This window comes from Balaenoptera acutorostrata, chromosome 20 (genome assembly GCF_949987535.1).
Source record: "Balaenoptera acutorostrata chromosome 20, mBalAcu1.1, whole genome shotgun sequence".
NCBI lineage: Eukaryota > Metazoa > Chordata > Mammalia > Artiodactyla > Balaenopteridae > Balaenoptera > Balaenoptera acutorostrata.
In genome coordinates, this window is record NC_080083.1 from 37079207 (window position 1) to 37093596 (window position 14390).

A 14390-nucleotide genomic window follows, 5' to 3' on the forward strand; every position below is an offset into this window, starting at 1 on the left:
ATTGTCTTTACCTGTAGGCTGGGATTGGTGCAAAGTTTCCTAAAACGGAAGGCAATTGGTTCCCTTTGGTTCATCTGCTCATCTGCTGCCACCTAGTGGTTGCTTCTCCTTTGGCACCCTGTGTAAAGTGGAGGGGACGTTATGGACAGTTCTGTAGTGCCTTTTCTCTCTTTTTTTCCCCCTCCCAGACTTAAATTATCCCCTTTTGTTACTTCTTTATCCATCACATATAACAAAGCTTTCTTTTGTTTTACTCCTGGGTCAGAAAAATCTGGAAATGAATAGATGGCATAGGATCTTTTGAGAAACTTGGAATCCACTGACAACATCCCTGTTTGCTCCCAGTTTCTCTCTTTGGTGACATGAAATGGTGTCTTACTGCAGGGCTATGATATGGTTGTTAAGAGGTGAGGAAGGCTACTGCCAAGCCAGGACAGCTCTGAATAGAATAGGCAGCTTCGAAGATAAAATTTCTATAGCTGCTCAGTTGCCCATCTCTCACAATTTCTTGTGTAGAAAGTCAGGCAATAATAATACCTAAACCTTACTGAGCAGTTACTATGTGCCAAGTGGTGTTCCAGGTACATTACACGTTAACTCCTTTAATCTCCTAATGACCTGGTGAGATGAAGTATACCCCTTCTAAGGTGAGGAAATTGTGGCGTAAAAGGTCAAGTAACTTGCTCTTAGAGAACATATGTAGTATACAGGGAACTAGGACTTATTTCCAGGTTGTCTGGCCCTAAAGTTTATGTTTTTTTTTTTCTGGGCTGCACCTCGCGGCTTGGGGAATCTTAGTTCCGGCGACCAGGGATTAAACCGCCCCAGCAGTGAAAGCCTGAGTCCTAACCACTGGACCACCAGCGAATTCCCTCAAAGTTTATGTTCTTTTTTTCTTTTTTAAAGATTTTTTTTTTTTTTGGTGTGGACCATTTTCAAAGTCTATATTGAATTTGTTACAGTATTGCTTCTGTTTTATGTTTTTTGGTTTTTCGGCTGCGAGGCATGTGGGATCTCAGCTCCTTGACCAGGGATGGAACCCGCACTCTCTGCATTGGAAGGTGAAGTCTCAACCACTGGACCGACCGCCAGGGAAGTCCCAAAGTTTATGTTCTTAACCATTATGTTTTGCTGCCTCTTGAAGGCACAGATAACCCGAGTGCTAGGCACAGGCAACAGGAAAAGGAAACAGGGTCGTATAGACACAAGCCCTCCCCACAGCACTCCCTCAGCCTGCAGGACACAGTGGGGTTGTTAACTGAGGCCCAAAAGGGAACTCTCCCATGTGCTGACTCCAAGGACTCGCTTCTAGCCCTGTCTCATTTCAGACAGAGTGAACACAAAAGAAAAAATAACAAGTAGGCAATGAAAGGAAGTCTGAGAAGCCGACCAGAAACCGGGCAAGCCTGGGTTCCAGAGATGGTTCTGCTCTGAAAGACAATTGCAAGCCCTCTTCTTTGTCTGGGCTTTTGTTTTCTTTCAGGCTCTCCCTTCCCACTTTGTGGTTTTTGTTTGTTTGTTTGTTTTTGTTTGCTTTTGGCTGCGAGGCATGTGGGATCTTAGTTTCCTGACCAAGGGATTGAACCCACGTCCCTTGCATTGGGAGCGTGGAGTCTTAACCGATGGCCCGCCAGGGAAGTCCTCCCTTCCCACTTTGTTTGGAGGTGATAAGAATGCCCAGAGCCAGCATTTTTTTTTTTTTTTTTTTTTTTTTAAAGAAGCAGCACTTCTTTTATTTATTTATTTGTTTATTATTTTTGTCTGTATTGGGTCTTCGGTTCGTGCGAGGGCTTTCTCCAGTTGCGGCAAGCGGGGGCCACTCTTCATCGCGGTGCAGGGACCGCTCTTCATCGCGGTGCGCGGGCCTTTCTCTATCGCGGCCCCTCCCGTTGCGGGGCACAGGCTCCAGACGCGCAGGCTCAGCAATTGTGGCTCACGGGCCCAGTTGCTCCGTGGCATGTGGGATCTTCCCAGACCAGGGCTCGAACCCGTGTCCCCTGCATTAGCAGGCAGATTCTCAACCACTGCGCCACCAGGGAAGCCCCAGAGCCAGCATTTTGATACCAGTACAAAAAGAAACACAACACCATCACACAGGGCAAGGAACCAAATCTGAGGTTTATTCGTGCGTTTCAAACCAGCCAAAGCAACCAGCAACTTCTTCCTCCAAAGGTTTCTCTCTCTCTCTCACCTTCTCTGTGACAAGCCTGTGGAAAAGGCAGAAGTGGGTATGTGGAGATGTTTAGAGATGGGCTCAGCTATGAGGAGGCAGGTTTAGTAACAGGTCTGCTGAAGATGCCTCTTCTCACTTGTCTCATTGGTGGTTTACAGTTACTACACGGTGGGTGTCAGAGACTTGGGTCTCTTCTGTACAGGGGAGAGCCCATGATGTTGGTGGGCTGGCTGGGATAGGGAGCGGGAGCGCTTGATCATCAGTTTCTTCGTAAAGGCAGGATAGAGAGAAGGATATGTGTCCTAAAGGAGGAAAAATACATAAATTTGCTTTTATGATTCGAAATATAGAAGCTATAAAAGGGCATAGAGTAAAAAGTGCCTCCCTCCTACTCTGTGTCACAGTCATGCTGTTTCTCTGTCGTTGGAGGCAACCAGTGTTATCATCTTTTTCCTTCCAGCGGTAACTCATACGTATATAAGCAATTGGAGACTCCCTCTTTCCACAAATGGAGCGAATTAGACCTACCCTTCACTGCTTTTTTTTTTTAACTTACCAACATATCTCATAATGTATTCCATGTGTGCAGAGCACTTCCTTTTTTTTTTTTTACTGTGGCATAGTATTCAATTCCCTGAATTACTACAGTTACTTGGCGAGGTCTCTATTGAACATTTAGGTCATTTCCAATGGTTTGCTATTACAAACAACCTTGTGTGTATATCACTTTGCACGTGTGCAAGTGTAACTGTAGGATAAACTCCTAGATGTGGAATTGTTGGGTCAAAGAGAATGAGGAGATAAACAAGTTTGTCATGAAATAAATGACAGAGTGAAGTAGGGTGAATTTATTTAGATTTGACAAAAAAATTCCAAGCCTTTTGCATTCATGGGCTGGAAATGGAGTCCTCATTTGGAAAATCATAAGGTCAAACCTTGAGCGAGAGGCCCGAGCTGGTGCTTCATGATTGTACAGGGGCATCAGAGAGTAAGATCTCTCCTTATGTATTTTCCTAAATGAACCACTCAACTGCTGCTGCACACTAGAGTGGGCCCTGGTCTGAAAGATTCCAAGGCCAGTTTGTATCACTGTCACACATAACATCCTTCACCCCATCAATAAAGGCTGCTTCCATTTCAGGCCAGAAGATGGAGCTAGTGATATCATGCTAGTCTTGGTGTCCTCCATCACCATCCTAATTCTAATCCTATTGTTACCCCACCCAAAGCAAACACTCACTCCCTGTTTTAAAGTATGATGTGGTTCTTGCTGATAAAATGCAATCCATATTCTTTGTTACCTAAAAGTTAATTTGATTATGTTCCATAGGAATCCTCATACTGGATTCCTAATCTTTGCCAATCATATTGCAATACATGGGCATTTGGGGGAAATGGTGCTCTGGATTTGAGAGCTGTGCGTAAAGAAACTGAGACCCATCCTTGTGGCACAAATTCCTAATTCTCCAATATTCATTCTCCCTTTTAAATTTATTAGTTCCACCCCCACCCACCCACCCCCGGCCCTATCCTGCCCCACTCCACTTTTAAGCTGGACACAGATTCTACCTAGAAGAAAGCTTTCTTTGCAGCTTGGTGTCTCTGTATGTCCAAGTTCTGGCCAATGGGATGTAAGCAGAAGTGGTGTGTGCAACATCTGTGAAATGTCCTTAAAAGGAGAGGGTGTGCCCTTCTCCTGTCATTTTATCTGTCCTGCTGGGTAGGATACAGACATGATAGCTTGAACTGGAGCATCCATCTTGGGCCATGAGGTAACCTTGGGAATGTTGACCACACACAGTAGGGCAAAAAGAGAAAATACCTGGGACCTAGATACCTTGGATTACTTACCTCCAGATTTTTACAGAAGAGAAAAATAAATTTCTGTGTTAATTAAATCACTGTTATTTTGAGTTTTCTGTCACATGTAGTTGAACCTAATCCTGACTGACACAGTCCCCCAATTTAGGAAAAACAATTACAGCCTTATCTTCTTTCAATGGTGAATTACCAGCATCACTTTTGGAAATGAAGAAAAGCTACTTCACTGGCAACTCTCATTCTTCACAAAGAAACGAAGGTATGGCCAACAAATTCATTGGCCATAGTTCTGATACCTGGGCTTCATCTTTCTTCCACTTCAAAGGCGGTGGTGAGATACTCCTTTGGAACAATCCCAATGAGGCTGTTCAGTTCTCCAACCCACCAGCCATACATGTTATATTCCTGAAAAATGACAAGAGGATGGTTTCAGTTGGAATTTAGTCATGCTTCTGTTAATCTTTGTTAATCTGTTAAATGGTCACATGGGAGATTCTGTTGGGTGGTTTCTTTGTAGACACTGTCAGTACAACTCATTAACACCCCTGATGGGATTACTAAATTTAAAAGTTATCTAGAAGGAAGAAAAACTGCTTTTCTTTTGCCATCTTTCTGTCTGCATTGTAAATTTAGCACATTCGGTGCCATTGCTGAACCTAAAGAGCATGTCTTTCACCAAGCAGAGTGGAACGGCTCCTTTGGGGAAAGTTGGGCACACCCTAAAATGCCAGAGCACTAAAGTATTCAGGGAGTCAGGTCATAGTTCAAATCAATAATATTTACCAAGCACCTTCTATGTGTAAAGTGTTGAGTTGCCATGAGATGGATGATGAATCAGAACACTGCTTGCTCCCTGGGAGTTTACAGCATAGAGTAATTGGCTTCGGAGTCAGACAGGCTGGGATCTCGTCCCCACTTGGTCATTTAGTAGCCATGTGATCGGAGGGTCTCCTGGCTTTAACTACCTCTTCTGTAAGAGTAGGGATAATATCACCCCTCTGTTGTGGGGAATATAAGTGACGCCGCAGACATAACAACAATTCAAAGTGCCTGATACATAGTAGGTACTCTAAACATTAGATTCCTCCCCTGGAAGAGGTCAGAGGTTGACAGGTCCATCAATAAAGACAGGCAGGACGTAAGAGCCACAGGGAGGGGCAAACAAGAAAGGGAAAGAGAGGGTTTAAAAGAAGGGTTTGAGAGTGGAGCTCACAGCGTTGAGAACGGAGCTCCTTGAATACAGAAGAGCTTCTCAAAAGCACAGCAGATGTTGAACATTATAGGACTATTCCTGAAAGCACTAGAACATGTTTTCCTTCTTTTGAAGGAAGTGAAATTTAGGAATACATGGAAAATATATGTATTCCAGTTCAACTGGATTTGGGTACCATGGAGCCAACTGTCTGCCTTTTGCCCACCCGGCTGCTGAGTTCTAGGAAAAAAAAGAAAACTAGGTTGCTGACACACTAAAATTCTGGTTCAACTGGTTATCTTTTTGTTTTTTTTTTGTTAGTGTATCTCCCCTCCTCTAACTCTGCCTCTCCCCTTCCTCTCAGCAGCTGACCTCTTTTCCACCTTCAAAGAGAAAAGAGAAGCCATCAGATCTGTCAACCTTCAGCCACCCAAACAGGAACTTACCTAATGTGCACTTGTAACCCTTCTGCTTTCTTAGAGACCAGGTTCTGAGAAGTCTGACCTCTGCCTCTAATGTAAATGGCTCCTTACGTCAGCATTGAAGTGTGTTCAAGTTTTTTTCGTCTTTGAAAATAATTATTTAGTCCCTAATGCATGTCTGCTTCCCATTTTGACTAGTCTATGCTGCCAATTAACAGTCAAGTTTATTGAAAGAATTTATTTCACTTACTGCCCCAACCTCTTGCTTTCTATCCACTCTTCGAGCCACTCTAACCAGGCTTCAGCCTCCGTCATTCCACTTACGCTTCCTATAACCTCCTTATTGCTCAAATTCTATGAGCACTTTTCAATCCTTAATTTACTTGATCTCTCAGCATTGCTGGCACTATGGACCCTTCCTGAGGCATTTTCTTCTTTTAATTTCTATAATTATACTCTCCTGGTTTCCCTCCTACCTCCCTCTCTGGTTGCTTCTTTTCATTCTCCTCATCTTCCTCTATTCCTCCTTTTAATGTGGTTTTCCAGGGTTTCTGTCCTGGCCTTCTTCTGACTTGATGCACTTTCCTTGAGCAATCTCATACACCTCTGTGGTTTAGCCACCATGCCTGTGTAAATGACTCACAACCATAGCTCCAGCCCAGATCTAAGGGTTGGATCCCAGTACCCAAGTGCATGTCCATCAAGCTTCTCAAACTCACTGTGTCCTAAATTTAACCATCATCTTGCCTCTGTATCCATTCCCATTCACAAAGTATCTTGACCACCTGTGTTCTCTGTCTCAGTGAGTGGTACTGCTATGCACTCAGTTACTCAAGCCAGAAACCCAAGAGTCATTCCCAATTTCACCCTCCTCTTCCAATCAGTCCTTGAGTTCTGTCAATTTCTCTCTCCAAAATATTACTGGAATCCATCCACTTCTCTCCATTCCCACTGGCAATAGCCTAGAGTCATGTCACTGTCACCTCTCCTGAGGACTACAGAAACAACCTCCAAATTGGTTTCTGTGTCTCCATTCTTGTTCTCCTCCAATCTGTTTTTCATTCTGCAGCCAGAATCTTTCTAAAAGGCACATTGATAATATCATGGCTCTGCTTGAAACCTTAGTGAGTTCCTACAGCCTACTGTCAACTTCTTAAAAAGGTGGGCAAAGCCCTGCATGACCTAGTTCCACTCACTGCCCAGCATTGTCATTTATCCCCTAAATCTAGTGGACCCTTAGTGAAACAGAACTTGTCTTTGCTACTCCCGTGGGCCTCAGGCTCTCTCACCATGGAGCCTTTCCTCTGCATGTTTAGCCTCTACTTCCCTCCTCCCTTCCATAGGGCTGACGCCTAAGCAGCCTTCAGATTTCAATTCCTGAGTCTCTCTGGCCTGTCCAGAAGCTTCTCCTCGCCACTGTCTGTGGTCCACAGCGCTGTGCCCTGTGCTTTCCTGGAAATGAATCATCACGCTGCCTTGTATCTGCCGGCCTTTGTCTCACTGCCAATCACTGGGTGGAAAGTTCTGTGGGAGCTGGGACCTTGTTGGTTTTGTTTGCTCTTGTGTTCCCAGCAGTCAGCATGGTGCCTGGCACAGAATGGGGCCCAAAAAACTTTGTTAAATGAGGTTATGAAGAAATGAAGGGAACAGTGGGGATTTGTACTCTCAGTTGAGCAGATTTAGTTACAACCAACTCCCAAGATATTCCCTGGTGATTGAACTGGTTGTGGCAGGAAGAGAGCAATTGCCTTTGGAGACAGTTTCTCCAAATGGCTCCCTAAATACCATGAAGAGCATCTCAGATGCCATAAGAAGTGAGACTACTGAGCTTATCCTAAAAGGAACAGGGAATTACCTTTTAAAAATCTGTCATAAATAAATGAATGTGTCCGCTCCCCTCCCCCACTGTCCCCACAGCACCTTCTCATTGCCCCCGTCCCCCAGGAGGGAGGCCAGCTTCCCCCTACAGTCTGCACTGCTGTATGGGAGATTACCCAGAATTCCTCAGCCTATGCCTGTCAGGACATTTTATTTTATTCTTTTATTATTATTATTTTTTGGCCGCGCCACAAGGCTTGCAGGATCTTAGTTCCCTGACCAGGGATTGAACCCAGGGCTGGCAGTGGAAGTGCCAAGCCCTAACCACTGGACCGCTAGGGAATTCCCACGTCAGGACATTTTAAAGCTCCTCTTGGTACGAGTTACGTTACTGTCCATTTCCCAACACTGAAGTTAGGGCAGTTTCTGCCTTAAGTAAGTTTTCTGGTAGGGTTGCCTTGCATTAGTACGTCGCTGCAATGGCCATGTCGACAGGGCCTTGCTGGGCGGGGGAAACGCATACTCTATCTTAAAAACTCTAGCTTCAGCTCTTCTGCTACCTCACTGGCAGAGGGTGGGCACCATGTTGTCTGACAGTCTTTTGATTAAAGTCCGCTTGCTTACACACGTGTGAGGTGTGGTCTTCTACTGCCACATGCCGTCCTCTTCGTCACCTGAGGGGCTCAGCTAGGGCAGTCTCTCCCCAGGGACCGTTCAAGACTTCCGACTCTGACGCACGCTTGGCAGCACCCCCCTTTAGCCGTAAGGCCGGGAGCAGGGACGGAGCCTTGGGAAGGGGCTCTCTGCCAACTCGAAGAGGGTGCAGACGGAAGCAGATGAGGCACAGCAGGACACCTGCAAAGGCCGGCTCCCAGTCAGTGCGCTCTTGCTCGAGGGGAGCACTGACCCTGCCGACCGCAGATGTGGCATTCTCACCACAGCGGTGGGAACCGGGGTGCGTGCAATCAACTCTCTGCCCTTCAAAACAGAAGAGCAAGCAGAAGTGTAAGGAGGATGGCATAGTCTCAGAGACCATATGCATCCTGCTGTGGTAGCCTAGGAGCTTAATCAAAGCACCTACAGGTCTCGGGATCTGACTGTCTTTTCCAGATTTCATCCCTTGGCTGGATATCTGAAAAAGGCTACAGGGCTGAGATGTTTAAAGCATGAATGGGAAATTTCTAGCCTTTTCTTCTCCTATCACCACCCCACCATGCATTGCTCCAGCCCAGTCTGAACACCATGAGGTATTTTAAAATAATTTCTACTTTGATGAATTGCTGGGGAGTCCACAATTGCTCATAATCAAAGGGAGAAAAATGCAAATGAGATCCGGCCGAGAACTATCACCACCAAACGTTTATTTCACTGCACAGTGCCAAAAAGAATTAAAACAACATTAAACTCACAGCAATCATGTTTAAGCCCTCGTTTCCAAGTGCCAAATTGCACCACTCTGGATCATACAGATGTTCGTTAATTATGCTAATTTTTATTAAACTATTAAAATGGAGAGAGTACTGGCTCAGCCAGGCAGACCCCAGCTCTGAATGAACTCTGCTCTTGTCTAGAGGTGCTAATTTACTGCCTTTTTATTAAGTTGCGGATTCTTGGATTTTAGTTTTGGGATGGCAGAGAGAACTGAATTCCTGGTATCAACATTTTCAATAAAGTTTGACTTCTTTTTGCCCAGGTGTTTGGAAGGACTGACTGGAAAAATGTCTGAGACAGTCCCAGGAGACCTGAAATCCTCAACGCGGAAGTGTTTCTACTTTCAAGGTGGGGATGCACACCTGCAAGTGACAATGTTAGGGAATCAGAATTATACAGGCTCCCCACTCCGTAACTCTCCATTCTATACACTGTGTGTGGTAGAGCTAAGATGTTAATTATACAGAATGGGTAAGTGAAGATGATTTGGATAAGAATATAAAAAGCTATTTTAAAAAAAAACCAAACCCTTTACATCAGTGCTTGCTTCTTGCCACAAAATCTTTCAAGAAGACTTTCACTCAAAAATAGTATAATGTGTGGCTTGTTCTCGTCATAAATATTTCTGGGCTTGATCAAACATCTGTTTTCCTCAACATCAACCCTGCCCCACCTCCTTGAACCCCTCAGATGAAGGAGTCTTAAAAACGAAGGTTGGCTATTTGGACTCCGTTATCTGGTTGGAGAAGCTATTGGCCTGGATGAGCAGAGTATTGAGGGAATCTGAAATAGGCACAGCGCTCACCATCAGCAACAATCAAAAGTGTTTATGGGGGCTTGCACACTGCCATAAAAGGATTTGTGCTGCTAATCTCCATCAACGAGGAAAAAAACCCCTACCAAACCTGCCATAAAAAGAACAGCAAATTCTATAAACAAAAAGCAGTATGGCCACCAACCACGGGCTCGCCGCACAGCTTGACTCTGCCTCCAGTGGTCTCCTATTGCTGTTTATGGCTTCAAGACTATCATGGCCCTTCTCAGTGCTCCTCCTGTCACAGGGGCCTGAGTCCCTGTGTGGCTGCAAATACCCTGTCAGTAGGTGTCAGGGGATATCAGGGGGAAAACCAGCAGGCGCCTATCATAAGCCTTAAAAGAGATTAAATACACTTACTCCATGATTGCTACATATTAATTTCTCTCCTCCCTGCTGGTTCCTATTTGTTTAAGCTCTTCCATGGCTCCCCTGGAGTAGCACAGACATGACCTGGAATGACCATCCAGTCTTGGGCTGAGAATTCAATTTCTAGGCTCAGTGAATCCTAGGCTTTTCCAACAAAAGGAAATCACCATCCTCTAGGGCACAGATTCGTAAACTGGAGCCTCTGACCCATGGCCTCTCCGTGGATGGATGTGAAGGGATCTTTGAACTCCTTAAAACTGGTGTAAAATTTGTGTGCATGTGTACATGTGTTTTGTCCCTGGGGTGAGGCCCAGACCTCTCATCAGATTCTCAAAGGGTTTATGAACCCTCTACAGCTGACCAACCAGCACTTTAGGGGGAAAGTACAATGATCTTTATGGCCTGCATCTGCTCTTTGGCCCAGTGTGGCCATCTCACCCCTACCCCCACTTTTAAAAAACAGTGGAAGGAAATCAAGAATCCTGCCATTCTGGGTTTCCCAGGCTTCAGTCTTCCAGCTGCCAAGTCTATTCCTTCTTCAAAGGCTGACCAAGCTTGCTTATCCCTTCTAAGGCCATCTCTTTAACTGTGACTTAAAAGTTGTGGTGTCTTCTTATAGCTTCCATTCAAATCCACATGATGGCTTTTGGAGCAAGCTGCTTGACACTGCTGGTTCCCCTGAGAATGTTCCTAATGGAAATGTTCTCTTTTCACATTGAATTGGGCTTCGATAAGCCTCTGTGGAACAAGATTCACAGAAAATGTCTCATACTTTTATTCTTTTAACCATCAAAGTTCACTATTTCAGTGCTTGTAAACAAGAGACTACCTCTTCAAGGGAACAATCAATCAGCCCCTAACATGAAAGATCAATAAATGCTTCATATATGTATGGGAAAGGCCAATCAATCACAGAATTATTGGTTTATGATTGCTTATTTCTCTTATTAGTGCTTGTACATCATACATTATCGTTAGTAAAGATGGGAAATTTGAATTCCTAAGCAGAGTAGATTGTAATATTCCAAGGTCAGCCAAAAACATCATATTTTTACTCTGGGTTGGCCTACAATTTCTCTACTGAAATCCAGCTTTGGAAATTTAATGCTGTCTGAGGCTATCAAAAGTTATTAAGTAAATTGAGAGCTCTAACTCAGCACCCTTCCAATTGCTGAGAAAAACAGTTGCTCACCACAGACAAACAGGTGCCCGTTTTTCAGGACAAATGGTTTTAGGAAGAGATTTTACCAAAGGAGAAAGCAAGTGGTCAGTTGGGTTGACAGTGGATTAGTTCTGTTGGAACCTGTGAAAGGATCAGAGCCCAATGCTTAGCTGAAACCTTGGGTAGCTTGGCGGCCTCTCCAGGCTGTTTCACACCAGGTTTTAAGTTCTTGGCAATCATTTTCTCTTTTTTCCATTATTCAGAGTTTTGGTCTATAAATCATAATAAAAATGTATCATTAAATTTGCCTCAATTGAACTAGTTTTATTTATTGCCGCGTTTCAGGGAACCTGCTAACCTGGACATTGGTGAGACTGGAGCCGGGGCCAGGGATGGGGGGCTTTGAGTCTAAGAAAGGGGACATGGAAAGGCTGGTGGCCAGCGACAGCAGCTGCGGTGTGGGGGGGGGGCACATGGCAACAACTCCACAAAGCTCACCCCCGGCAAAGAGTTGAGTGTCCTGAGAAGAGGAATGTGTCAGCTAGATGTAGGGTCTGGGAGCCCTGAGTGCAGGGGACTATTCAGCCTCAAGTCTGAACTGATGTCGTGAACTGGGTGTGAGTGGATAATGACCAAGTCAAGGCTAGGGAGGGGTGCAGGACCCGTGCACAAACTGGACATTGTTGGTGATGGAAGTGTGGGCAAAATACAGAGTGTGCATGACAGAAAAATCATAAGCTGTGAAGGTAAGAGGGAAGGCGGAACAGGGCTGTATGGAAAAGAGAAATGAGAAACACTCAGCTTGAACTTTGACTAAAAAAGAGAGGAAGGATAAAGGGAAGGTAAACACTTTGCAGACAGGAGAAAGCAAGGTGCCAAGTGCAGAATTCAGGAACAATAGAGACAGCACCATTTCGGAGCTATTAGAATTGTGATACCATGTGAGACTGGCGTATTAATATGTATTCCATAAACTGTGCAGCTCGCAGCTCTGCACCACTCTATTTTGCTCTGACCGCAGTACCAGCCTCAGGCACCGCAACGCAATTTGGAAACAATGTGACGGAAATGTTTAATCTGCTCGGCCCATCTGTGCTGCGTATTTCTCCAGATCTCCCTGAGAGAGGCGCCTTGAATCTCCACATTGCCTTTAATATTCTCCTAAATCACCTCCCCACTGCACTTCAAGGGCCATTGCTACAATATCACAGGTTCATCTAAAGTGCAGTGGGGGTGGGGTGGGGTGGGGGGGAGGCGCAGGCCAAGGTATTTTTTATTTTAAAATAATTTCCAGAGATCGTCTTTTTTGCTTCCTTTAAAAAAAGAAGAAAAGTTATTCTACTGTTGCTGTAAGGTTATTGAGGTTGTTCGGTGCAGAACAGGGTAGGATAGAGTGGAATCATTCTCCAAAGAATTATTTTTATTAATCTCGATTCCCTCAATTGGACATGGGAGGGGGTGAGCAGATGCTCCTTTTCTCTTATGTTTTTCTCTTATCCCTGCACCTTGCTATGGTGATGTGTTCATTTGGGGCTGGTGCCTGTCTGCTTTACACTCTGCATCAGGTATCACTTTGACCCTGTCCCGCTCCAAACAAAGCCATCTTGTTCAGGACAGGTATACATTTAGTCCCTGGTCACCATGCCCTCATCAGAAAGGAACACTGTCTATATTATTAATTTTTAGCTTAAAATCTTATATTTTCTCTCTATAAGTACAGATGTTGAGCATCAGATTTCCACTGCCTTTCCTCCACTTGATTTTGTCAGATTCAGTGATTCGGGGCTAGAATGTAGGAAGCTGGGGTAGGTTTCAGAGAAAGAGGGGATGACAGACCTTAGACAAATGGAAGAGAGTTGCACATCACCAAGAAAATTAGGATTCCTTTTGCTATGTGAATTAAAGAAATGAATAATTTAATCTGTGAGATTGTTCCGGCGAGGGAAAGGCAACGTCCCAGTTGCGAGGCCTACAGCCTGTCGGTGTGTTACATCATCTGCACACATAGGCGTTTCCATGACAACCGCTTATAGCTTCATTTCCTGGATCCCTCTAGGGGGTGTCACAGCCAGATCCACCTGCTTTTCACCCTACCCTCGGTGGGGTCATGGTAAGGTCGCCAGAATAAATGAACGCGGGTACTAATGATCTGTTTACTGCTGTTTATGCTCTGTGTGTGTCAGGGGCACGCACATTTAGAGAGCTCATTATGGTTGCAATTAGAATGCACCATCGCTAGATATTTAACTCCTTTTTCTTTTAAATTAGCATTTTAATAACATTCTTTGAGCAGAGAAACAAAATGACCATTTTTCACGGACAAACTTCTAGCTGTAGGTGCAACTTTAATGGCAAAGTTGTGAAGGGAAAAGAAGGGAGAAAAAAAGGCCATTTTTACTACTTTCACCCTCCTTCTTACCAAAAGGATATTTTTATTTGCTTTCTAACACACTCGATTTCCTAAATTTGTTTGAATCCAATTATATTGGGTGGTTTAAAGTACCTCACTCTTGTTGGATAGAAATTAGCAGCTATTGAAATTAACTTTCTATGTGACCTGCAAAAGGGGAGAAAATAATTACAAGTGTGTGTAAGAGACCCTTCTCCAAAAGACCCTTGCTGTAGGATCGGACTGTGATCTGATGCTACCATTATCAAATATCTTTATATAGTAATTGCAAGGGCTATTTTCTTTAAAAAGGTGGTTGCAATTACTGTTTTTGTTTTGTAATTCTTAGGATTATCTTACAGAGGATAAATGATGACAAAAACTTGTCATTATGAACAGGATAAATAAGAAGCAGAAATAATGAAAATAATAACACAGCATCATTTGCCGTTTAAAAAGGTGAGATCTTGCGGCATCAAAAAGTAAGACAGAACAGGAAAAATACAAGGTAGAGACCCACTGGGTCAGAATGTTCCAATAGGCACTGATTGCTTTTTAGGAATCAGCGAACACCTTTGCTAGGTGTTTATAGATCCTCTGTTTGTAGAAAGTACAGTGAAAAATAACAATTTGAATGTTTCGATTATCTTTCCCAGTCTGTTCCATTTTCATTATTTATTTCCTATAAATCGGGACCTTGCTGAACATAATTCTGCAGACAAGGAGGTTGATGGGACAGCCAATGTGAACGAGGAGATAGATGGTGGTTGCGTATAAGATAGATGCTATGTGTTTATGA

The 14390-nt window shown here is 44.2% G+C and overlaps 1 protein-coding gene across 2 annotated transcripts in view; it reads right to left on the bottom strand.

Annotated features, from left to right (window-relative positions):
* Window positions 1-2160: 2160 nt before the first annotated feature.
* The window catches only part of SKAP1 (src kinase associated phosphoprotein 1), a 286843-nt gene continuing 274613 nt past the window's right edge, over window positions 2161-14390 (bottom strand). For both annotated transcript variants that reach the window (XM_007176386.2, XM_057536326.1), the window contains exons 12-13: window positions 4291-4399; window positions 2161-2475 (exon numbers count right to left, since the gene is read on the bottom strand). In XM_007176386.2, coding sequence (XP_007176448.1) covers window positions 4298-4399 — 102 coding nt within the window. In that variant the 3' untranslated portion in view covers window positions 2161-2475; window positions 4291-4297. The remainder of the gene's footprint in view (window positions 2476-4290; window positions 4400-14390) is intronic.